We start from the raw sequence: 25726 nt of genomic DNA, 5'->3' as shown, positions 1-25726 counted from the left end.
TTTAAATTTTTTTGCCAATTTTTCGATTTGGTTTGTTGTTAATTGAGTTTTCAGAATTCTTTATATATTCTGGATACAAGCCGTATCCAGAAAATGTTTGCAAATATTTTCTCCAGTTCTACAGTCTACCTTTTCACCTTCTTTTCAATGTCTTTCAAAGAGCAAATGTTTTTGATTTTGAAGAAGTTCTATTGGTCATTTTTTTCTTTTATGTTTTATGCTTTTTGTATCCCAAGAAATATATGCCAAATCCAAGGTCAGAAAGGTTTTCCTTGTGTTTTCTTCTAGAAGTTTTGCTGTTTGGGGGGTTTTGCATTTATGTCTATGATACATTTTGTGTTGATTTTTGTATATGGTGCAGGGTGAGGATCAATTCTATCTCCCCACCTTCTTCTTTGAGACTTTTCATATGTGTCTAATTGTACCATATGAAAATACCACTTGTTGAAGATTATACTTTTTCATTGAATTTTCTTGACACCTTTGTTGAAAATCTGTTAACCATATGTGTGCGGTCAGGTTTTTTCATCTATAGACCTTTTTCACCACTACCACACAGTCTTAATATCTGTAGTTTTATAGTAAATAGTAAAAGCAGATAGTATGTGTCCTTTAACATTATTCAAGATTTATTTGGCTGTTTCACATTTTTGCTTTTCCACTTAAAGTTTAGAATTGGATTGTTAATTTCTACAATAACCTCCTGCTGACTGTAGATCACTTGGCATCCTAACTATACTGATTCTTCCAAAGCATGAACATAATATGTATCTCCAGTTTTTGTAGGTATTCTTTGACTCTGTTTTGAACGTTTCGTGACTTCAGCATACAAAGCTCGTGACTTTAAAGTATTCTTGTGTGTTTTTTGTGTGTTTTATCTGTCCTCATCACCACCCCCACCGTTATAGCCATCATTTGCCTACGTAGCCAGACACTGGGCCCAGGCCAGTGGTCTTGTCCAGTGCCCCATAGTCTGGGTCTGTCTGCTGCTCCCTCTCTGTCCCCTCCCCCTTCTTCTTCTTCCACCTCCTCCTGATTCTTCCTTTTTTGTCCTAAACTTTGGTCTGAGGGCTGTTTCTTGCTCTTCTCATCTTCTAATTGTATATTGGCCAGGTGGCTTAAACTCTCTCTATACCCTGATCTGTAAAAAGGAGTTAATATCTTCTATACACCCCCTGAAAAAAACTAGGGTAAGGATGTTTTCCTCAAAAAATTATTCCTCATGATTTAACACTTTGGGCATAAAATACCACCTCAGCGATAATGTGTCCTTCACATTCCATCGAACCGGGTGGGCACAGCTGTAATGAGGAAGAATGCGTGGGGGGGATACTTTCAGATTGAGTATCTTCATCCCCAAGGACCTTTGACCTAATAGTTTCAACCCCCATTGAGGATCCTTGCTGGAATCAATTGCTTTAGGAGCTGAAACTGGTGATTTCCTAATTTTTTCGTCCCGTCTGCATTGTTTGGTCTGTAAGAAAAGAGCCTTACCTTCGCCTCTCCTTCCAATGCCACCCGCCTCACCAGTCCCCTTGTTCATGTATCAACATGGACTCAAGGACTTTCCACATATTGTAATCCATCGCTCTCCTTGTTCATTGAGACACTCGGGCGTCGCAGATGTCCCACTGTGGCCAGAATAGCCTCTTCCAGCATCCTCCTCGTCCTGACTTGGTCCCATTGGTCCCAGGCCCCCTGTGTGTGCTCCTCCTGGGTGGTGCTGTGTCTACTCACCTGACCAAGCCCCGGAACTCCATGCTTTCAACACAGCACCCACTCTTTGTGAGTTGAGTGTTGCACTTGTTAATTCTCTGCAACATTTTGCATCTTTTCATCATTTTGGCCTTATCCCCGCACTTTCTTACGTATATTCCAAGTGGCTCCATCTCCTCCGAATCTTGGGGACCTTCGATTTCCTCAGGACTGTGGTGAAGGGAGATGAGATGGGCGTGGAGCCCCAGTGGGGTGTGCTTCATACTTGCATTGTTTTCTTACACACCTGCTCAACAGGTACATTGCTCTGTAGAATTTCTCTTGGGTACCCCCCAGACTGAGTCCCACTTCCCCAGAGTAGGAGATTTTGAAAATTTACTTAGAGCCTAAATCACTTCGGGTGCTTACGCAGTCGTAAGCAGACGAGCTATGGGTGATGTATTGTGATGTGTAGCCTTTGAGCCTGTATCTGCACACAATAGATGTGTTTATTTATGTATAAGTAACTATTTCCTAAGAAATAATATCTTATAAATGAGATCATCCCTGTTTCTTTTATACAATAATCTCATATTCCCAAATATATTTTATTCTCCTTAAAGATTCATTAATTTTTTTAACCCTTGGTATGTGACATAGTTTTCTCCTCACCGACTCATGTAACCAGTATAAATAATATTGAGGGACAGCATCCATTTATGATTCATATAGAGGAATTTCATTTCATCCACTAAAGAGTTTCAACTTTAATCTATAACTGTGATAGTAAGAGTGTCCTTTATGGACAGAAGTCAATTAAAAAAATGTGTAGCGCATTGATCCTCCTTCAAAGGCAAAATTTTATTAAGACTCACAGTTACTCTTGTTTCTATTACAGTGTATTTACAGTTACTATATATCATGGGAGAACATTTGAAAAACCTGATTATTTTAAATTATGTGATTTTCTGAGTTTATGAAAATAAATATAAAATTTTCTGCTGTACTCTGACTTATGTTAGCAACAAATGAATTCTATCAAGAAGTTGTATACGAAGTATATATTCCTCCTTATTACATAAAGTATAATTGTATACATAAAATTTGATTGTAATTTATTTTCATCCCTTATAACAAATGTGAATATGTGTTTAATTTATTATATTGAATAAGCAGCAAATAGTTGTTATGATTAATGCAAGATCCAGATAGTCCCTTTTGGTATATTCGTCCTATAAACATCTTCTTACAATTACTGCCACTGTAAAATGGAAAATGATTTTGTTTTTAAAATTAGATTTCTGTCCTTATAGTGTCTGCAATGATATGAAATACTAGCATTCAATTTAAATTTAAGATTCAGGTTTAATTTTGTTGCTACTAGTTGTAAGGAGCTAATAGATGACATTAGTTTCTCAATTATACTATTTTTAATTTTATATAGCTTCTTTTTACAAACATCCCTTGCTCTGTGGTCCTTTATATTGATAAAATAAGGGATCGCAATATTTTGGAAACTAAGTAAGTGAAAATTAACCGTACTTTGGATAAAGGATTCATGGGACTGAATTTATCTTTAAATGAGAAAGGGAACAAAAGACAGCCCTCAATTTCGCCATGGATTGTATTTCTGGGCAAGATGTACCAAGTTCAAATGATGTGAGTGGATATTTATTTTTCCAAGAACCTCAGTGTTAACAATAGTACCCGATTCAGCCGTTTTGTTGTATCTTATGCTTAAGCACATATTTAATTAACAAGACGTGAAATACTCTGCAAAGTACAGCAGTGACTTTTGCCTTTTGATGTTTTTCACGTGGGGCACTGTCTTCTTACCTTCATTTTACACCATTGTTCTATCTGCATTATCATGTCTTCCTTGTAACCCCCATCCTAAAAGGGTTCAGTAATTTCATATGATGGGAAAACACATAAGTGAAGAAATCAAAGCAAGGGTGAAAAAAACTGTCTTGTGTCTATTTCACAAATCTAAAGAGAAAGAACGATTTCACAAGGATCATAGAATTTGGAAGGAGTTTTCCAAGCAGGTTGTTATTGTTTTAAATCAGAACAGTACATTACTTGGTTTACAAGGCAAGATCGTTTGACTTGCCCTGAGAATTAGCTGCCCCTTCACCGTCCCCTCCGTGATCAATTCCCGATCCATACCTGCAACTCTTTTTGCTTTTCGTTTGTTCTTGAATGTTTGAGATTCATTGTTCTATCCGTAGTGTTCCAAAATCTCACAAATATGAGTCTGGGTCGTGCTTGACCCACAGTGGACCCTTTCATTTTGTATATGCGTGACACTTTAGAAAAATTATCTTACATCTTTTAATTAATTAATTTTTATTTAAAATTTTTGACAGCTTCATTGAGATCTAAGTTGTATGCCATAAAATTCATCTATTTAATGTGAACGATTTAAGGGTTTTAACTATACGCATAGAGTTGTTTAACCACTACCGTGATCAATTTTAGAATACTGTCATTATCCTCAAAGGAAACCTGTACGCAATAGCAGTCACTCCCCATTTCTCCCCAAACCTCCAGCCCTTGGCAATCACAAGTCTAACTTTCTGCTTTTGTAGGTTTGCCTATCCTGGATGTTTTCTAGAAATAGAATTATGCAAAATATGATCATCTGTGACTGGCTTGTCAATTTCTGCAAAGCAGCCAGTTGGAATTTTGATAGGGATTGGGTTGAATCTGTACCTCAATTTAGAGAGTATAGCCATGTTAACAATATTAAGTCTTCTAATCCATGAACATGGGATATCTTTCTATTAATTTAGGTGCTCTTTTATTTCTTTTAACATTACCTTCTAGTTTTCGAGGACCAAGTTAAATTTATTCTTAAGTATTTTTTCGATGCTTTTGTAAATGGAATTTTTTCTCTCTCTCTCTCTGTGTTCTTGTTCTACTTTTGGAGGATTTCATTGGTTTTTTATCCTAATGCTTCTATTAAAATGTTTATTTTTGCTAATACAGCTGAAATATTCCAGAATCATTACTTTGTCTTTGTTCCTTTTTTTCTTTTTATAACATTATATTCTTGTTTTATGGATATAATCACATATCTACCTAAGGAAAATAATGATAGTTCTTTGAATTTTCTTATATTTTCTAAATTTTCTTTCATTCCTCTGGCTTCTGTTTTTGTTTGTTCAGGTCTCCTTTATTAATGCTTGGTTGACTTTTCTCACAGAGCTTGGAGGCTGGTGGGCTTCAGTGCATGGCAAACCACTGTGGGCTGGGCTCTCACGCTGTCAGGATCTCCATGGGAAGTTAGTGGGTATGCTCTTGTGCTGGTCAGTTTCTCCAAAGAGGGTTCTTCCAGTCTCCCGTTCCAGTTTGCTATGGGGCTAAGCCTGGTGGAGGGGCTGAGCCTTGCTGCTTTGTTGGGAGCTGAGCCGAGCAGAGTGGGGAGTTTACAGTGATTCGCTTCTTTTTTCTTTTATTTAATTTATTTATTTTTGGCTGCGTTGGGTTTTTGTTGCTGTGCGCGGGCTTTCTCTAGTTGTGGCGAGCGGGGGCTACTCTTCGTTGCTTTGCGCGGGCTTCTCACTGCAGTGGCTTCTCTTGTTGTGGACCATGGGCTCTAGGCACGTGGGCTCACTAGTTGTGGTTCACAGGCTCTAGAGCACAGGGTCAGTCGTTGTAGCGCGCGGGCTTAGTTGCTCCATGGCATGTGGGATCCTCCCAGACGAGGGCTCAAACCCATGTCCCCTGCACTGGCCGGTGGATTTCCAACCACTGCACCACCAGGGAAGCCCCCAGTTTTTGGCTTCTTATAATTGGATAGTCTCAGCCAGGTGGCTCCTGCCATGCTGTCTCTTTTGCTTTGTCCAGAGGATAAACATGTGGTTCCCTGCTGGGAGTGAGCGGGGTTCCCTTGGTGGATGTGTTGGGGTGGGCATATTGGCCCTGTTTTAAAGACATCAGTGCTTTTGGTTTCCACCTGACATGCAGCCTCGCTTTCTGAGTACCTGGCACCTCCAGTTTCTGAGCCTTCCTAGGGTTCTCTGCCCAGAATCAACAGGATTCCTGATAGATATTCACTCCCTTCCTGCCTCCAGGGCAGCCGGTAACCATTCCTGCATCGACTTGTCAGCTTCCAGAATTCTCTTGTCTGTAGTTGTGTGTCTTCTTATTCTCTTGGTCTTTGTGGGTTTGTGAGGTTTTTTTTTTAAACATCTTTATTGGAGTATAATTGCTTTACAATGGTGTGTTAGTTTCTGCTGTATAACAAAGTGAATCAGCTGTATATATACATATATCCCCATATCCCCTCCATCTTGTGTCTCCCTCCCACCCTCCCTATCTTACCCCTCTAGGTGGTCACAAAGCACCGAGCTGATCTTCCTGTGCTATGCGGCTGCTTCCCACTAGCTATCTGGTTTGTGAGTTTTAAAAACTTTTTTTATTGTCAGTTTAATGTGAGGAGACAGATGAGTTTGTGTTTTCATTGTTTTAAATTTGTTATGTGGAAGCCCCCAACGTATATTTTCACAAACATCATCTCTACAGAGACTTTGGAGGATGCTTTGGGGCAGTTAGTGACATTTTGGGATATTCTTTGTGTTATCTTTTTGGGCCCCCTATTTTTCTCTCTTAAATTTCCTTGTAACAAACAGAAGCTGTAAATGTTTCACCATTGGCTTTCCCCCTTGAAAACAGAAAGCCTTTGCGTTCTCGAGGGCTTTCTCCTCATCTACCCAAGAACTATCCGTACGGGGATTTATTTCATGTCACGCCTGCCTTTGAAACAGAGTGCTCAGCTCTCAATTACGTTCCCTTTTCCAAATCCTCGTCCTCGTAATGTTGCTGTACAGTATTGATTCTTCGGCTGGAATGCTCCCTGATATGAAAGTCATCCAGAATCCACCAAGTCATCCATCTTCCTGTCTTTACTACAGTTCTTGCCCAGTGTCATTTAGCAGTATCATTGGAGGATTACTTTTTCTTTAATTTTTCATGGTGATGAAGTAGGTTTGTTTTCTTTGATATATTTGAAGTGAAACATATAAATGAGAATTCCTCTTCAAAGCACTTGCCTTCGTGAAACACGTTTAAAATTTTTAACATCTCATCACTGGCCACCAAGAAGTGTAATCCCTGATTCAAATAATAGATTCTCCTCTGATTCAAGCCTGGTGCCCATCCTCCAGACTCCATGCTCCTGGGGCTCTCTCCATATCTCCAGTAGCTTCTGTGGTTTGGAGCTGCCCCCAAATCCCTTGGCGTTCAGAACACTTGGAAGAGAGTTAAATTTTCTGCCTGTGCCAAGTGCCCCATGCACAATGTGAGCTCCGTGGTCATATGAAACATTCTGGACTGGTTGATGGAATTACCAAGAGCAATTTCATACTTTATTGTTCAAGCCACATAACTCAGTCCTGATGTTAGGAAGCACCCCTTCACAACTCAGCCTGTGAGTTCAAATCCTTGGGATTTTCCCTTCTAATTCATGTACTCAGTCTTGGACTAGCCAAAGTTGACAAAGATACCATTGAAAAGAACTCATCCTAAGTTTCCATTCTCCAAAATCTGTTCTTTCTTAAAAACCTTTTGTCTCTATATCCTGTAGGGACTTTGTGCATTCACTGGCCTGCCACTCACTGTCCCCTGCTCCACCACCAGTGCTCCATTCTACCTGTCCTCCTTCCTACCTGTCCTCTGTCTTACCTGTCCTCCTGCCTACCTGTCCTCCATCCTATCTGTCCTCCATTCTACCTGTCCACCTGCCTAGAGCACTGGGGTGCCAGATTTAAAACTGGGGCATTGAGGGTAGTTCTAGGAGGGAGGGCTCAGAGGCAAGTTCAGTCCAGGGCTTGAGCAGCAGTGACCTAGTCCTCGTGGATGGGGGAGCCCCATGAAAGAGATTTTTAAGGATAAGGGAGTAGGAAATAGGGACTCACGGGCAGTGGGAGAAAGAGGAGATCTCATCTGTTTCTCTCACGACTACCTTTTAAAATACTAATATAGGGACTTCCCTGGTGGCGCAGTGTTTAAGAATCCACCTGCCAAGACAGGGGACACAGGTTCGAACCCTGGTCCGGGAAGATCCCACATGCCGCGGAGCAACTAAGCCCATGCGCCACAACTACTGAGCCTGTGCTCTAGAGCCCACGAGCCACAACTACTGAGCCCACATGTCACAACTACTGAAGCGTGCGCCTAGAGCCCATTCGCTGCAACAAGAGAAGCCCCCACTCGCCACAACTAGAGGAAGCCCGCGTGCAGCAACAAAGACCCTATGCAGCCCAAAATCAATCAATCAATAAAAATTTATATAAAAAATAAAATACTAATATATTTTCCATTATAAAAGTAATCTGGGCTCCTCCTCCCATCCCACGACTGTCTGGTGTCTTTTCTTCTAATTGTTTCTTCTTTTTTATTTTTTTCCTATGCTGTGTTTATAGTCTTTGTTTTGCTGAGAAGTATATGTACCATAATTATGTCTGATTTTCATCGTTGAACATTTTCTTATGTTATTAAAATAGTTCATATTTTCATGATTAGTATTTGATGGTTGCATAATATTTCATCAGAAAACTATGGTGTGGTTACATGATTTAGCAAATAAAAATCAACTTCAGGTAAACAACAGATCATTTGCTTAGTATATGAATGTCTGATATGAAATTTCCAATGCAAAATTTGGGACATACTTATTTGAGATTCAAATTGAACTGGGCATCCTGTATTTTATCTTGCAATCTTATAAAATCTCATATTATTTATACAGTTCCTAGCTGTTGAACACTGAGATGTTTTCAGTGATGCAATGGACATCTTTGGGCATAAAATTTCTAATTCTGAATTACTTCCTTAGGCGGCTTGTTAGAAGTAGAATTACCCTGAGGAGATGAGTATTTTTTTCCCAAGACTTTTCAAACCTATTGCCAAATCACTTTTTAAAAAGGTTATAGCAATTTACGCTCCCACCAGTGGCGTCTAAGAGTGCTTGTCCCCTGCGCCCTTGCTACATTATCATCACTTAAATACTCCTCTGCTATTTTGTCAGGCAAATCATGATATACCGTTTTCCTCTTTGATTACTAATGAAGTTCACATTTTTTGTTTATGAGGCTTTCTTTTCATGACCTGATTTTTAAAATTTCTGCCACCGCCTCCTGATTTCTCTGTCCCTATTTGCATTGCTTTGAAGTCATAAGGAATATGTCTTATTTTTATTCATTTACTTATTTTTACTCAGCCACTGAGGCTGGAACCCCGTCCCTAGGCTCAGATTCCAGGAGGAATTCTGCACAATCACCACCAGCCTACCTGCCAGCCCACCCACTGTCTGACATGAAAACTTCCTAGGACTTCTAAATGCATTTCCAATGAATCAATGACAAAGCATAGAAGAGTAATTTTATTCTGAGCCTGCAGAATAAGTTTCGTTTCACAGCTCTCCCCCATTTCTGTTTCTAGTGTACGATTGGTTTCAAATACAGCTTCCATCAATACCTGCTTTTAATCTACCCATAAAAACCCACCACTCTGCTCTAGAGGGTTCCGCTGAGTTCACGTGGGCAGTCATGCTCCATAGCGTCCGCTATGCTTCTTCTCTAAAGATACTGGCCCCCATGGATGGGACTCCATTCCAAAGGAAAGGGGGAGCCTTTCTGTGAAATTTGACAGGCATATTACCTCTTTCCTAGTGGGGTCTAAAGCTTCAGCTTAGAAAAGGGCTGAAATAGCAAGATTTGCTTCCTCTAAGAAAGATTGAACAGTACAAATTGCTTCTGGAACATTTCCTTAAGTAAAGAGCACATTTGCACCTGCTGGCCCTTTTTTTTTTTTTTTTTTTTTTGCGCTACGCGGGCCTCTCACTGCTGTGGCCTCTCCCGTTGCGGAGCACAGGCTCCGGACGCACAGGCTCAGCGGCCATGGCTTTATGGGCCCAGCCGCTCCACGGCATGTGGGATCTTCCCGGACCGGGGCACGAACCCGTGTCCCCTGCATCGGCAGGTGGACTCTCAACCACTGCACCACCAGGGAAGCCCCCTGGGCCTTTTGACCTCTAACTCATGACAATGACCTGCCTCTGTCCCTTTCTCTGGGCTACTCCAGTTAGTCCCCATTACAGTTAAATAGGAGGCCATTTGGTTGCCCTCTCTGTGATGTTCTCATCCAGAGAGAAGGCTTCCCGACCGGCCATTTAAGTATTCCCAGGACTTGCTTTATGGCAATGGCTCCGTTCTCTTCAGTTTTTCATGTCATGCATCGTGTCAGCTCCCCTAGCCTTTGCCGTGCATGAATTTTCAGCATTACATGACACTCTGCTCCCTAAATTCAGTATGTCCACGTCACCTGTTCGAGTATCTGGCCAGACTCCTGATGCTCTAGTTTTTTTTCCATTAATGTTACTCAGTGTGCATGTCCTTTGCATTTTCAAGGCTGCTCTGGGGTCTTCTTTTCTTTCCACTTTCCACTTGATATCTTAAGTACAGTGCATATGTCTGTTGCTCTGAATTATACATAGCCAGCTTTGTGATTTCAATGATTCTAATTTGTAAGTCCCTATTCTTTAACTCTTTTGACCTGCAGAGAATTAATCTGAGCCCCTGTTAGGTGAACCTTGACTGATATAGGCCTTTTCTTGCTCTAGAAAAGCTCCCTGTCTAGTAGGGTGGAGTCCAGGTCACAGCCACCTCGGTCAGGGTAGAAATTGAGACACTGTCTATGGCTGCCTTTTCATTTCCTCATCCTCTTGCCAACTTTCTCTGATGACCACAGAAGTGCATGAAGTCTCTACTTCAGGTTGGCCATTGTCAGTGACCTCAGATTTCTCAGAAAAAGAAGTAAAATGCCTATCTGGATAAGAGGAAAATTAGCTCAGCTACTAAGCACCCACCTTGTAGCTAGTGTGCTGGGTTCACAACCGGTTTTCCATATTCTTATCAAGAGGGGAACACCACTCAGCCTCAGTTTTACTGCCTATAAAATGGGACAAGATGAGAATCTGTGGCGTGATTGAATACGGCCATGGTTCTAATGGCCTCAGCACAGTGCCTGACATATTGCAGTTGGTCAACGTGTAAAATTATGAAGACTGTTATCCCAAAGGTGGCATCTCATCAGGAGTAAAGAAGATACAAAGGCGGCTTCTCTTGAGCTCAACGGGATACCAAATATTTACATAGTTCAAACGTGTATACTCATATGGGCTTCCCTGGTGGTGCAGTGGTTGAGAGTCCGCCTGCCGATGCGGGGGACGCGGGTTCGTGCCTCGGTCCGGGAAGATCCCACATGCCGCGGAACGGCTGGGCCCGTGAGCCATGGCCGCTGAGCCTGCGGGTCCGGAGCCTGTGCTCAGCGACGGGAGAGGCCACAACAGGGAGAGGCCCGCGTACTGCAAAAAAAAAACAAAACAAACAAACAAAAAAAAGTGTATACTCATAAATAGACATTTTACCATTTTACGAATCATTCCTCCAAAGGAAAACAAACATTATTTAGCTCTTTCCCTGAACACCAACTTGAAATCTAAATTTCAGCAATTATCATCATTCATAAATAGCTTACATTTCCTGGCAAATGGAAGATACCTTATTATCATTATTTTATTTGTTCAACTTACGTAATGCATCCTCTGAGGACCCATTTGGAAGCATATATGTTTATTATAGATAGAAAATGGATCCGAAAAAATTTTGGACTTTAACATTTCACTGTAGAGCATGCATTTGAAATGAATACAAGAGATATTTAGGCATTCAAATACATTGCTTGTAAAACAGTTAGTAAAAGAATGCAATTTGTGAACTCATTTAATAGGGCAAAATTAAGGACATGTCTCAAAGTATATCTCATCCTATAATTTTACCAGACTTGTGCTGGTTTAATGGGAGAAAATATATGTCCTCTGTTTCTTGAAATATCATCACTTTAGGGGAAAATATTTAAAAGCAAAGAAGTCTTTTAGGAAATTGTTAGGCATGAACCCAGAAGTGATACATTGCAGTTAATGGCAATGGGACTGCTTAACCCCCTGCTCCCCCGCTAGACCAAATCCCCTTAGTGTGTCTGCACACACACACACACACACACGTGCACAGCCCTGCACGTGCAAACACGTCCACATGCGCAGCCACTCGCATGCTGGGCACTTCTGTTGCTCAGTGCTCGGGTCCCTCAGTGGCTCCATGTCTTGATTTTGTTTGGTGGTTTCTTTTTTTCCCTTCTTTTCCTTTCCTGCCAGCTCTGTCTGGTATGAGAAATTCCCCGTCTCTCCCACTTTACATTCTGATGAGGCTGCATTCCTCCTCACATGCTTCTGGTGGAGGAGAAGTGAGCCATAACTCATTGTGGAGTCGGTGGTGATGGCCTCCAAATTGACCAAGGGGGGATAGAGGCAGATTTTGAGAAATAAAAGTCTTCTCTCTGCCACAGCCCGGGAGCAGGGGCTGCACACACACTTTGCCTGATAACAGGGGCAGCAACTTTCCAGGGAACACAGCACACAGTGGTGGCGGTTTCGAGCCTGACTTTCATTGCACATATTTAATGCGAGAATATTTCAAGCTTGTTTTTTCCAGACTGGACAGTCATGTATCAGGAAACATTTAATGTAGTTAGAAGGAAATGTAGCAAAAGAGAAGATGGTGAGGCTGGAGTGACCGCTCACTTAGCTGGCCAGCCTGGCACATGGCTCCTCCCTGATGGGCTTTGATCCCAGACTCTGAGTTTACATCAATTTCTCCCATGAGTGTTGTGGTCTCCTCATCTCATTGTATCTTTTGATTTGTTTACAGGGAAACTTCGTGGCCTGTATGACAGCTATTTTACGACAAATGGAAGATTATCATTATGCCCATTTGATCAAGACTTTTGGGAAAATGAGGACCGACGTGGTGGTGAGTGTAACTTTGACTTTCTATAACTGTGTTTTGAGGCCAGCATTTTAGGCAAAACGCTGATGTAAGTATTTCCATTTTCAATATGATTTTGGACTTGCCTCCACTTGATTTCAGAAGCCACCAGGGATGGTCTAACTAAAGGCGTGTTTGTAAGACGATAAGGGTCAAGATCCAGACTCTCTCCTTATGCTGACCTGGGGAGTGATTCAGGGTGTCAGCCGAGAAAAATCCCTTTTCTCTTTTCTTTTCTCTCCCATGCTTTGTGGTCACGGAAAATTTGGAGATGTTACCCATGGAGAGTCTGTCATTAACTGCTGTTCATTTACTGATTGGCTTTCAATAGCAGAAGCCAGGGAGCACTGTCAGCCTTAAATTGTGCTCCGTTATTAATTAGCTCTAGTCACGGAAGCTCATTAGCATTTCTCGAAATAATTCTCTAGTCATCCTCAGTGAGACTATGGTACAACTTAATTAGGAGACATACAGAGGGGAACTTAGGAGCTCTGTCCGTAACAAGCGGACATCGCAGGGCCATACAGCAGATGTCCTCTGCGAAGCCGCAGCCAATGTGTCTGCAGAGTTTCTGAGTAGATGTCCACCTCGGCTCTCCTGTCTGAGAGCGCAGACTCCATTTCTGAGGCCCCTAGATTCCTATAGACTGCAGCAAGTTCTACTAGCATTTCCAGAACAAGGTTGGTTGCACTTTACATCAATCTTATTAAGGGATAGAGACAATGCATTTAAGGCTTTTTTCCAAAGGATTAATTCTAATAAAAAAAACTACCTTATTAACTGTTGCTGCTATATGTCTGTGTGCGTGCATATGTATATTTAAACTTTATATATATATAATATTTAATATAATAAATAATAATAAATATATGTATTTAAATTTCTAAAGATACAAAAATGGATTTATACCTTAAAATCATAGCAATTTTCCTTAAATAAAAGCCAAGGAGCAAGAATGTGTATGTGTTTGTGTGTCTCTGTGTTTAGTTTTCTTTAAAAATCTTAACGAGCAGTTTAATGTAGGACTGTACTCATGCGTGTAACATACAGCACATGTGATTATGTCCTGTGATTCTTCAGCAGTCATGGCATAGTGAAATCAGATTTGCCATGTGAAACATTTCATGCCTCATGTTTGATCAGGGGAAGGATACTTGTAGCTGAACCTTTATGAACAATTTCCTAGACAACACTTCAGGCTGAATAATAAACTTTTCAGAATGAGAAGCATTACCTGTGCTGAAAACTTAGGACTCCATTTAATTATCTGCCTTTTATCAGAATAGTCACATGATCAAAATCATACAATTCATGCAAACTGTTAAAAATATTTAATCTGGGGCTTCCCTGGTGGCGCAGTGGTTGAGAGTCCACCTGCCGTTGCAGGGGACATGGGTTGGTGCCCCGGTCCGGGAAGATCCCACATGCCACGGAGCGGCTGGGTCCGTGAGCCATGGCTGCTGAGCCTGCGCGTCCGGAGCCTGTGGTCCACAATGGGAGAGGCCACAGCAGTGAGAGGCCCGTGCACCGCAAAAAAAAAAAAAAAAAAAAAAATTAATCTGAATTATTCAGTGTTGCTGTGGATAGGGAAGCTTCAATGTATTGTGAAAAGCAATTATACAAAACAGTGTTTAAAAATGACTGTAATTTGCTGAATTCCAAGTGTGTACCCTCTCTCCTTGCACAGAGTAGATCATCAGATACTTGTTGCAAGTTGTGGTCCTGATATCCCAAGGGATTTTGGTTCCTTAGACACAGTAGTTCAGAACAGCAATTATTTGCAGGCAATTTGACTTCCATTATAAAATGGCACTTGTGGTTTGGATATCATGAATTCATACTGCAAGGATTGTAAACCTTTTTTATTGTTGTTAATCTGTCAGAACTTTGTAAAATGTGTTCCTATCTATTAACTATACATAGAGCGTATTTGACTATTTTTCTACTTGGACAAATGCTCACAAAAATGAAAGGTCATTTTGTGTTAAATAATTGGAAGTTAATTAGTAATGCAGTGTACGAATAGCCTAGACCATTTTCTCAAGACTACTTCCTTGTAAGAAGTGCTGCTTCAGGTTTTCAAATTTAGCTCTTTTTTGGTTGGATGAGTCATTCCCAGACAAAATCTCAGTTATGATCAACACCAAAGTCACAGGCCTCAGAACTGGTACTTTTACAGTCTCTCAAATGATCCTTTGGACCCCAAGACAGTGAAAGGATGGAGTACAGTGTGGAACGGAAAGACTAATCCGGGAAAGGAAAAGGGTGGACACGTTTGGCTCAAAACTCTCTCATAACAGAGACAATCCCTTTAGGATGGTGAGCCATGCGGGGTCTTTAAGTTCTTCTGCAGTGGAGATGCTGGCCTGAAGACGGGGCTGCTAGCTGTCTTGTGTCCAATTACTGAAGCAGGACCACAGGTGGAGAACGTACCCAGGGTCCATAGTAAGATCAGAGGTGATGAGGAGTACTCTGGACCTTCCAGGGGAGCCTGTGCTCTTGACACTTGTCCCGAATTCCCACTACGTGGCCATAAAGGAATGTTTGTGGAGCAACTGAGTGAATAATGACGTATCCAAGAACAGTGCTGGTGGAAGTAACGCTTGTTGGTTACAGGTTGAGTGAATGCAGGAGACAGGACAGCGAAGGTTGAGAGAATCAGGCTGTGGGGTCCCTCTCATCTCCAAGGAGGACCCAGGGGCAGCCACAGGCTCCTGTGCATCCCCACCTCTTTCAGTGGCCTCTCCCAGTCCTGTCCAACTGTAGGTTATGTAGGGAAGCCCGGTCAGGCAGAGCTCTGAGCTCTCAGCGTCCTCTTCCTGGATTCCCCTCCTGCCTCCATTCAGCTTCCATCCCAACCCGTTCTGGGAACCCCTACCCGGCACCTGCCTTGACCTCACCTGGTGGCTATCACCCACTGCCCCTTCCCTTGTACCTTGTCCATCCCAGATAACCATCAGCCTGTGCTGGGGTGGCCCAGAGTGACTTCTTACAAATGGAAAGTGGTGAGGATGCTCACGGGGATTATGAAAGCCAGAATATCTGCCAGGTGACTGTCCTTGCCTAGGAAACATTCTGCTATTGGGCAGGCCTGGTCTTAAAGAGCCTTGATTTCCATGTGAAATGGCCACCGAAGGGTGATTCGCAAGCTTGTGTAGAGAATGTCATGAGTAGCAGGAGGGGCCTTGCTTTGAGCGTCCGTTTCTTTATTTCTTGTGACCGTTCCTCGTAGATGAAACTTTATCGAAGACTGTCTCCACTGGATGATGAGTTTGGGGGTGCAGAATCCTTTTATAGTGAATTCACTCAGTAGCTATTGATTGGAGACTGACTTTGTGTTGACAGGTGGAGGAAGTGACAACAGGCAATGCAGACGGGTCTTGCTCTCGTGGCCCCCAGTCTAGTGGAGGATATCACAGGTAATCAGGGAGTCCTTCAGATAACCCAGGTTCTCCATGCTCCAAAAGAATGAGCCCTGTAAAGCAGCCAGGCTGGACTGAGTCGGGTGGTCAGGAAGCCTTCTTTGCCAAGGAGAGGATTGTGGAATATCAAGGAATAGAAGAAAGGGCACTGTGGGTAGTAGAGCAGCAAGAGTCCCGGGGTTGAGGTGCAGCCGGGGAGGTGCCGGGGCATCAAACTGCACAGGACCCCACTGGTCATGCTAAGAGGCTTTGTGCTTTTCTGCTTGTTTGGTTTCCGTTTCTGTATCATTTATTTACTGTGTTTTCCTTAATGATTTTAAAATTATTTTTAAAGCATTTACTTCTTGAGTAAACTTTTTATTTTGAGAAAATTGTGGAGTCACATGCAGCTGGAAAAAATAATACAGAGCATCCCTGTGTTCTTTACCCAGTTTCTCCCAATAGTGGCGTCTTGCAAAACTATAGAACAATGTCAAAATCAGAATGTTGACGGTGATACAGTGCACTGATCTCGTGTTGATTCTCTCCATTTTGCTTGTACTCTTTGCTCTATTTATCTTGAAAAATTTCAAACATACAGAAAAGCTGAAAGAATAGTCCAATGAAAACCATTATTCCTGTCATGGGAATTCATCAGTTGCAAGCACTTTGCCATATTTGCCTCCCCTGTATCTCTACGTACCTCTTTCTATGGAGCCAAATCCCATAAGTATGTGAGAAACATGTAAGTGGTTCAGCAAATAACTCTCAAGGTTGAAGACAATAGTCAGTGGCCTTCATGACCTTCCAGAACATAACAATCATCTCTTCATACCGTCTGTATTTAAATTTCTCCTCAGTTCTCCCCAGTCTTTGTTGTATTTCATTATAGGCTTTCTCAAATCTGCATCTAGTCCGGATTCACACATTGTATTTGGTTATCTCTCATTAATCTCTTCTTTTTTCTAGAATAAGTTCATCACCTTGTTTTTCCTTCCCATTCATGGCATTGCTTTTTAAAATTCTATTTCATTTTTATTTATTTTAGTTTTTTGAAGGGATAAAGTCATTAGCTTTGCAGACTTTCACCCATTCTGGAATTTTTGATTGCTGCCTTGTGTGCAGATTTGTTTCTGCAAATTCCTATTTCAAACTGGAAGCTTGATCTAAAATTCAAGTTCATCCTTCTGGCAAGCGGAATAGAAGCTGGTGTTAAGCTTTCCCTGGTGTGTCTGTTGGGAGTCTGGGAATGCCAGGCTGACCACTACTGATGATGCTGGGTTTGATCACTTGGTTAAAAGGGAGTAACTGCCAGATCTCTCTGTTGTGAAGATACATGCCCCTGAAAGATTATCATGTAATCTTTGGGTAATACTTTGGCATCTGCAGAAAATTGCAAAGGTCCTATCCTCTAGCAATCTTTCATCTGATAAGTTTAGCATATGTTGATGGTCCTTGTCTGAACGTTATTTCTTTGACTTAAGAGAATGGTGACTTCCTACTTCTGAGAATCAAGACTCTTTGGCTTTAATCTAGGAACACTGGAAAGCCCCTGAGGATGTGGGTTCAGTGGGAGACTGGGGGAAGTGTTGGTGCCCTGATCAGATTTGTAATTTGAAAAGGTCACTCTGGGTGAAGTGTGGGGACCAAGAGAGACAAGAATGACCATAGGTAGATAGGCTAGGATTCCCTGCTGGTGGTCCAGGTGAAAAAGGATGATCAGTTATCCAAGTGGGTGGGGATAGAGATGGACAGAAGCAGATGGTTTTACAAGAAGATTTTGCCTGTGGAATACACTGATGGCTCTTGTTAGAGCTGTCCACTTATTATATGGAGCATCTTGTGAATAATCAAACTAAAAATGCAGCAGGGATGGACTGATTATAAAAAGATGAAATTTTCACAAAATATCTCATGTTAATCTTCCACCTCCCCTCTTTGACTTGGAGATAGCAGTTGTAATAGTCTGTTCAGCCTCATCAGCCGTTCTAGGCAAATGCAGTGGTGGGGACCACCACCATGGCTAGTAAATTATGCAGACCGACAGGGAAGCCTTGCAAAACCTCATCTCCGACAATCTGCAGCGTTTTGTTTGATCAGCAAAGTACCAACATTTAACAGCTGAGCCATACTAATGAAGTACGAGACTGTGTTTCCTAGAGGGGAAAAAAAAAAAAAGGAATTGGGAAAATATGCTTCTCTTCTAGAATAATAAAAACCAGACCCTGTATCTCAATTATTAGGCTTTGAGGAGTGATCAGCAAGAAAGCCAGCAATTTCATGCAAATAGAGATGTGACTAAATTACGGCACTCAGCCGGCAGAGTAGGCAACCTGGTCATTAAAATGTGAAACTCTTGACAAAGTGGGGAAACTTAAGGAGTGAAGTATGAATTTCAGTAATTAAACTGGGGAGAGAAACTGTTCCTTGTGTCAGGGGGCACCTAGAACACCCCTGCTCCCAAGCCCTGCTGGTCAGGGCTCCTGTGGGCAGAGTTTGGAGGACACGGAACTGACGTTTCCCTCTTGACTCTGCCTGGGATCCTAACCTCTCCTGCACTGGAGGCCTCTGTTGTATAAAGGGTGATCACGGTTGCTCCTTGAGTTTTTATTCATGGGAGGAGGCTCGACAAACCCCTCCCAAGGCAGAGATGACTCGCTGTAACCTGGCATTGCTGTTAACGGTTGCAGAGGAAGCATCTTTGAACATCGGCTTATCGCTGCTGTCAGATGGAACTGGTGTCTCTTTGCAAGAAATTCTTGGGTAGAACTTTGTGCTGGGAATTGCTTTCTTGGCTGCATAAATTCTGTTCACCACCTTGGTCTTCACAGCCATTGTACCTAATTATGAATCAGTAGATTAAATAAATGAGAAACATCCACTCTATCTGGCCATCTCTGACTATGACCCCATTTCCCACATGAATTCTCAGTTGCCTATCCCCTTCCCACCCAGATCTTGAGGGAGCGTGCATCCCGGGCTACCAGGATGTGTGCTCTTCAGGATAACCGCTTGTTTTGTTCAGGTTAGCTCAGAATAAGCACTACACTGTCAGATTCAAGAAATTCTCCTAATTCTGACAGGCACAGAGTGGACCCACTAGGAAAGGGGAACCCTTTCCCGATGCCAGGAGCGGTCTAATTGGCCAGGAAGCAAGGTAGGGCAGCAGAGCACCACGCGTGAGATTCAGGGACCATCTATCTAGGAGACAACAGAGGCATAACTGAGGAGCTTACGGATTTGAGGATGCCACATAAAAGAGTCTGGAGTGCGACCACATGCTCAAATGGTGTACTGGGAGCTGAATAGGTGCAGATGGTCAGGAGTTCCTGTTTGAGCCTTTCAGCTGTTAAATTACATAAGAAAAAGGAAAGGATGATGATACCACATATTCAACCCAATGGGCCCTGTTCATAATGAAAAATCTTTGTAGAGTAAATATAAGACATCGTTACGACCTGCGTGTTATGTTTGTTTTACAAGGTTTCTTTAAGCAGAAAGAGTGTGACTATGTATTTGTAACCTTTGGGGATTTACTCTTTGTGACTCTTAAATATGCCCAAGGAGTATCTTTTAATATGTCCTTGAAAAAGTTCTCCAGGACAGGAGGTGCTCAGGCAAACAGAAAGGCAGAAGTGTAATACATACCTCCTGTGAAATACATCTTCATTACTTTTTCGTATGTTCTCATTCAGTTAAAAGAAAAAAAAGAGTCCTTTATAATGTAATTATTCCAGGGGGCATTGGTTTTCACCTTTTTCTGGGTGGGTTGTTTCAGTGTTCTCTTTTTTATTTCAGGATTTTCTGATGGAAACATTCATCATGTTTAAGAACCTCATTGGGAAGAATGTCTACCCTTTCGACTGGGTGATCATGAACATGATGCAGAATAAGTGAGTACAGGGGAAGGCTCTCCTCGACGAGGTGCCTGATTCATGTCTGGTGGGAATGGAGGTGTTGCCTGGATACCATGGGGGCTCCCACAATGTACAGGGTGCTCCCCCTTCTGTGATGCAAATGGTTCTTTGGAGAAATGGGCCTGGAGATTGGGTGCTTTGCTGATGCCAGCACAGGCTCTGGGGCTGAGAACTTGGGCTCTGCCCCCTGGAGAAAACAAACATGAGCGTGATCCGCCTTTCCCTTCACCTTTGTCAAGGGCATCAGTTTGCCATGTAATCTTAACCGTATGTGTTTGTTACCCAAAGCGATTCTCAGCTCTGTGGGAGTTTTTTGAAAAGTGTTTGCATTTCACATATTTCAGCTTAGAAAAATCATGAACATTTTCATCATACTTATTAAATATTAAACACGTACCTTGTTCATCTTCTTGTGAGGGCTGTTGGTTAATTTTCTAGCACTTGGGTTTTATAATTTCTGTAAGCGCCAACAAAGATCATGGGGTTCTCAATCACATGTGGTTTCTAGAAGGAATTTCTGTTGACTTCTTTTTTCTGCTTCTTTCTTTTTGCAATTTTTATGGAGATAATTGTAGGTTCATAGTCAGTGCCGTGGTAAGAAGTAAGACAGGAGATCTTGTGTACAGTTCACCCAGTTTTCCTTGACGATAACATTTTGTAAAACCATAGCACCAAACTACAACCAGGGAACTGACATTGATACAATTTACCCATCTTCAGATTCTCCCAGCTTGACTTGTACTCATTAGTGTTTGTGTTTAGTTTCTTGCAGTTTTTTTCACACGCATGTGTTCTCAAATCCACCCTCGCGGTGAAAACACTGAACATTGCCTTCACCACAGGGGTCCCTCTGGTTCCCCATTTGTGACCCTCCCCCTTCCCTAAGCCCTGGCAACCACTCATTTGTTCTCCATTTCTAAAATTTTGTCATTTCAAAAATGTTATATAAATGGAATCATACAGGCTGTAACCTTTTGGGATGATTGACTTGTTTTCTTTCACTCTGCCTAATTCCCTGGAGACTCATTTAGGTTCTCGTATCAGTGGTTTGTTCCTTTTCATTGCTGAGTTCGTGTTCCCTAGTATGGATGTACCACAGGTGGTTTAACCATTTTTACTGTTGAAGGACGTCTAAACTATTTCCAGTTTGGGGCTGTTACAAATATATCTGCTATGAACATTCCTGTACAGGTTTTTGTGTGAACTTCAGTCTTCATTTCTCTGGCACAACTGTCCTGGGATGCAAATGCTGGATTGCATGGTAATCATATGTTTAGTTTTGTAAGAAACTGCCAAACTCTGCCGTTCTCCATTCCCACGAACCGTGTAAGAGAGATCCAGTTTCTCTGCATCCTCGTCAGCATTTGCTGTTGTCACCATTTTCCATTTTAGCCCTTCTGATACATGTGTACGATGTCTCGTTCTGGTTTTCATTTACGTTTTCCCTAATGTCTTGTCTCTTTTTAATGATTCGTCCACCCTATGGATAAATTCATAGCAGCAAGGGCCTTTCCCTTTGCCTTTTGTGGGTGATGCTCCTTTCCAGGACAGCAGGGATGAAATCGGCCCTGTGTACCATAAGCTGCGGGTTCTGAGCAGGCCTCCGCTAGGGCTGAGCCGAAGTCAGTGTCGTCCATCTTAAGTCGTACGTCGCTGTGGCTGAAGCCTCCTTCCTCACATCAGACAACATCTGAGAATTAAGTGGAGAGGCTCGGGAGGGAGGAGCATCTCGCAGCTGGAGACATAAACGTGGCCAGCGCTCACAGCAGGGGTCCTGGCCTTGGCCTCTTGCGTTTCCACCTGCTCTCTCTTGGGATCTGAATCCTCACCCGGAAAGTGAGGAACTTAAAGCACGAGGAGTTTCTTCCTTTTTCTCTGTCGGGATGAACTTTTGTGAGTGACGATTTAGAATGAGTCTGGAGAGCTGCAGTGTTCATGTTTTTAGTGGCCCGTCTTCAACAAACAACAAACAAAACCCGCGGTCCTGGATCTGCAGGAAGACTCGGGCTCTCCTTGCTCTGCTGGATGCTGTAGCTGAAAACGACAGACCCGTCCTTGCCGTCTAGCAATGAAATAACTCAGGCCCTCTGCATTTAACTAGACCCGGCAGATAGACTTGCCACGTCGGTAGTGAAACCACGACTCCGTTACTCCACTGAGTAGAGCTAAAGGCGGCCGCTCAGTCAGGCCGCCAGGCGGCCCCGGGTGTGGTCGGAAGGCGTGCGTGTGGACGCGTGAACCCGCATGTGGACTTGACTTGTGCTGCATCTCCCCTGCAGAGTGGCCGTGTCCTGGCACCCAGGCTGTGCATTCCACACCCTGGGGACGAGGGCGGGAGAAGGCTGCTCCTGCAATGTCAGATGCCATCTGTCCTCAGAAGTTGTGTGACTTGGTGGCCCCAGTCCCAGGGGTCCCAACGAGGTAAACCGTCACCCCATTGAGGATGATGCAGCCACACTCTGCTTTGATGCTTTTTTTTTTTTTTGCGGTACGCGGGCCTCTCACTGTTGTGGCCTCTCCCGTTGCGGAGCGCAGGCTCAGTGGCCATGGCTCACGGGCCCAGCCGCTCCGCGGCATGTGGGATCCTCCCAGACCGGGGCACGAACCCGTGTCCCCTGCATTGGCAGGCGGACTCTCAACCACTGCGCCACCAGGGAAGCTCCTGATGCTATTTTGATGGTGATGGAGAGTCTGTTTTCAGTTATACCCTTACGGTTGCATCATAGCCTCTTCCTGTGACTGCGTCCTCTGCCTTCTCCTGCCAGCACTGAGGTATCTGATCATCACCCCAGACCTGCACGTGGGCGAAAGCCACGTGCTCTGTGACTCAGAGCATGGAGCGCAGCCCTCAGAGTTTCCTTCTCCGGAGACCCTGTCCAGCTTCTCCCAGGATGTTCTGTAGTTCCCGGGGTGAGGATATCGCTTGACCCGTGCTTGCTGGAATTGTGCGTTCCTTGCACTCCAGAGCCGGCCTTATCCCTGCATTCCTCCTCACGTGCCACTCTGCGGGGTGCAGCCACGTGACAGAGATGCAGGTGTGCCGTGGCATCTCCAGCAACCCAAGCCTTTGCATCTCAGCCACAGGGAGGAGAGCTCTTTGTTCGTAGGGAAAGGCAGCTCTGCAAGGCAGAAGCCCCAGTTTGTTGTGTCCTCTTAAAGGCAGATGCCGGAGACTTCTGAGGATAAAGTCTTGTGTCAATGATGATGGAATTAGGGTCTGGAGCCAGAAGTGCATCCTGTTATCTTGGGCAGTATGCTCGTAGGCTGCAGCCCTAAAAGACATCTCCATAAAGGAGGAAACACTCAGAATGTAAAACCCCTGTGGTTTCTTTTACGTTGTACATAAAATGTACCGAGCTGTCTCATCAAGAATTCTAGTACTCTGAGGCCAAGTCTTCCAGCTGACAGCGTTTCTTCCATCAGAATGTCCCAAGGAGGAGCTGTGTCTGTGTGTGTGTGTGTGGTATGCGTGCATGCACATGTAGATGGACGTTTGTGCATGTGTGTGGTTGTGTGTGCACGCACACGTGTGTATGTGTCTGTGTACGTGTGCGTGGGTTTGTTGATACCAAGTCAAGACCTTTTTTTTTTTTCTGCCACACCGCAGCTTGTGGGATTTTAGTTCCCCAGCCAGGGATTGAACCCAGGCCCTTGCAGTGAGAGCGACGAGTCCTAACCACTGGACCACCAGGGAGTTCCCCAAAGACACTTTTATTTGCAGAGATTTTGACTCTGAGAAGCTGCAGCCAATCCGCCTTCCTCTCACAGCTGACACACTTTGCAGGCACAAGGTCCCCAGCCACAGGGAATAGCAGAAGAGCAGGCCATGAAGGAGGCATTTTAGACTCTGATCAAAGTTGGGGCTGTAAGAGACTTCCCTGGTGGCGCAGTAGTTAAGAATCTGCCTGCCAATGCAGGGGACATGGGTTCGATCCCTGGTCTGGGAAGATCCCACATGCCACAGAGCAACTAAGCACGTGCGCCACAACTACTGAGCCTGCACTCTAGAGCCCGCGAGCCACAACTACTGAGCCTGCGTTCTAGAGCCCGCGAGCCACGACTACTGAGCCTGCGTTCTAGAGCCCGCGAGCCATGACTACTGAGCCTGTGCTCTGGAGCCCACGTGCCACAGCTACTGAGCCCCCGTGCCTAGAGCCCGTGCTCCGCAACGCAACAAGAGAAGCCACCGCAATGAGAAGCCCGTGCACCGCAACGAAGAGTAGCCCCCGCTTGCCGCAACTAGAGAGAACCCGTGCACAGCAACGAAGACCCAACGCAACCAAAAATAAATAAATAAGTCAATAAATTAAAAAAAAAAACTTGGGGCTGTGATCATTGTAATTTTCTTTCTTACATCTTACTGCCTTAAAGCACTGCCCCCTCTGTTGAATAAACAGTATTGGGTCTTAGAAGCTGAATCGGTTGGGTGGCTGAGGAAGATACTGCCTCCATGCAGCCAACTAGGTAACACTTAAAGCTATCTTAAGACATCTGGTTGGTGAGCCTTTAGTTTTCTTTAACATCCTTGTTTAAATGCCAGTTTCAGAGTGAAGAGTTTATCTCCTTTTTCACTTAACACACGCATTCTTTGTGATGTGTTGTGCGTTTTCATCTTCAGGCTAAGGGTGAGATGAAACATATGCTTTCCACGTGCCAAGCACTTCTGGGGGGAGACTACAAGTCATCATGTCCTTAATACCCTCAGCAGCACTCTGAGACAGCTGCTGTTTTTATGCCCACTTTACAGATGGGAAAGTTGAGGCACAAAGGTTTCTTAAGTTGCCAAAAACACACAGCTGGGAGGTTATAGGGCCAGTATTTAAAGAGCCCGTAGCCTAAAACCACCCTGCTACCTTGAGTATGCCTCCTGTTTCCCAAAGAGAGTATTTTGTTTTGTTTTTGTTTTTTTTTTTGCGGTATGCGGGCCTCTCACTGTTGTGGCCTCTCCCATTGTGGAGCACAGGCTCCGGACGCGCAGGCTCAGCGGCCATGGCTCACGGGCCCAGCCGCTCCGCGGCATATGGGATCCTCCCAGACCGGGGCACGAACCCGTGTCCCCTGCCTCAGCAGGCGGATTCTTAACCACTGCGCCACCAGGGAGGCCCTTTTGTTTTGTTTTTAATCCTTATGTCTTTAAAACACAACTTTTCTGCAAGATTTACTACTTAACCTGAGTGAATTTTAAGCACAGAAGTCAAGATGTTCCTTCTTAGCTTTTTGGAGCCATTCGAAGTATATGCTGTTACAGAGGATCGCATCCATTATTGAGCTTTATGGCGTCCTGCTGTGAACTTTTAGGACAGAATCTCACTAATCTCTTAATAAAATAATTTCCCATAGAAATTATATAGATACCATATAGTACTGTTTCCTTGTCGTTGTCTATTTGCCCCTTTTTATTCCTATGACTTACGAGCTTGATACCTTAGGATATCTGCTGCCAGACTTGTCTGTTTCCCCTCCACTCCTCCCGGCACGCATCAGAGGATGTTTCCTTGCCTCCTTGGGCTAAGCAGTAATTCCCAGAAGTTTCCGGAGTCTGTATCTAAGTTTTAATGGCACAGCTGGACATGCTGTTTTACCACCTACGGCTCAGAAATGGACAAAATCAGCCTCTACGGCCCCTTAAATATTCGTGTGCTCGGTTCAGCTTTGCCTCTGCAGATGGACTGTTCTTCAATTCGTGGGGCTTGGATGCTGTCTTTAGTTACATTTTACATTCGTTTTGGGGCAACAACTTGTAAATCAGGAATCAAATTTATAGGATATAATGAATATCCCAAAGGACAGTAGTCACTTGGTTGCTATATTCAAGATAGTAAGT

The 25726-nt window shown here is 43.5% G+C and overlaps 1 protein-coding gene across 2 annotated transcripts in view; it reads left to right on the top strand.

Annotated features, from left to right (window-relative positions):
• Positions 1-25726, top strand: part of DOCK1 (dedicator of cytokinesis 1) — a 535058-nt gene that overhangs the window by 312446 nt on the left and 196886 nt on the right. For both annotated transcript variants that reach the window (XM_060098409.1, XM_060098408.1), the window contains exons 28-29: positions 12468-12569; positions 19784-19878. In XM_060098409.1, coding sequence (XP_059954392.1) covers positions 12468-12569; positions 19784-19878 — 197 coding nt within the window. The remainder of the gene's footprint in view (positions 1-12467; positions 12570-19783; positions 19879-25726) is intronic.

The sequence above is a fragment of the Mesoplodon densirostris genome, chromosome 1 (assembly GCF_025265405.1).
Source record: "Mesoplodon densirostris isolate mMesDen1 chromosome 1, mMesDen1 primary haplotype, whole genome shotgun sequence".
NCBI classification, from domain to species: domain Eukaryota; kingdom Metazoa; phylum Chordata; class Mammalia; order Artiodactyla; family Ziphiidae; genus Mesoplodon; species Mesoplodon densirostris.
This window is presented reverse-complemented; position numbering and strand designations above follow the sequence as displayed.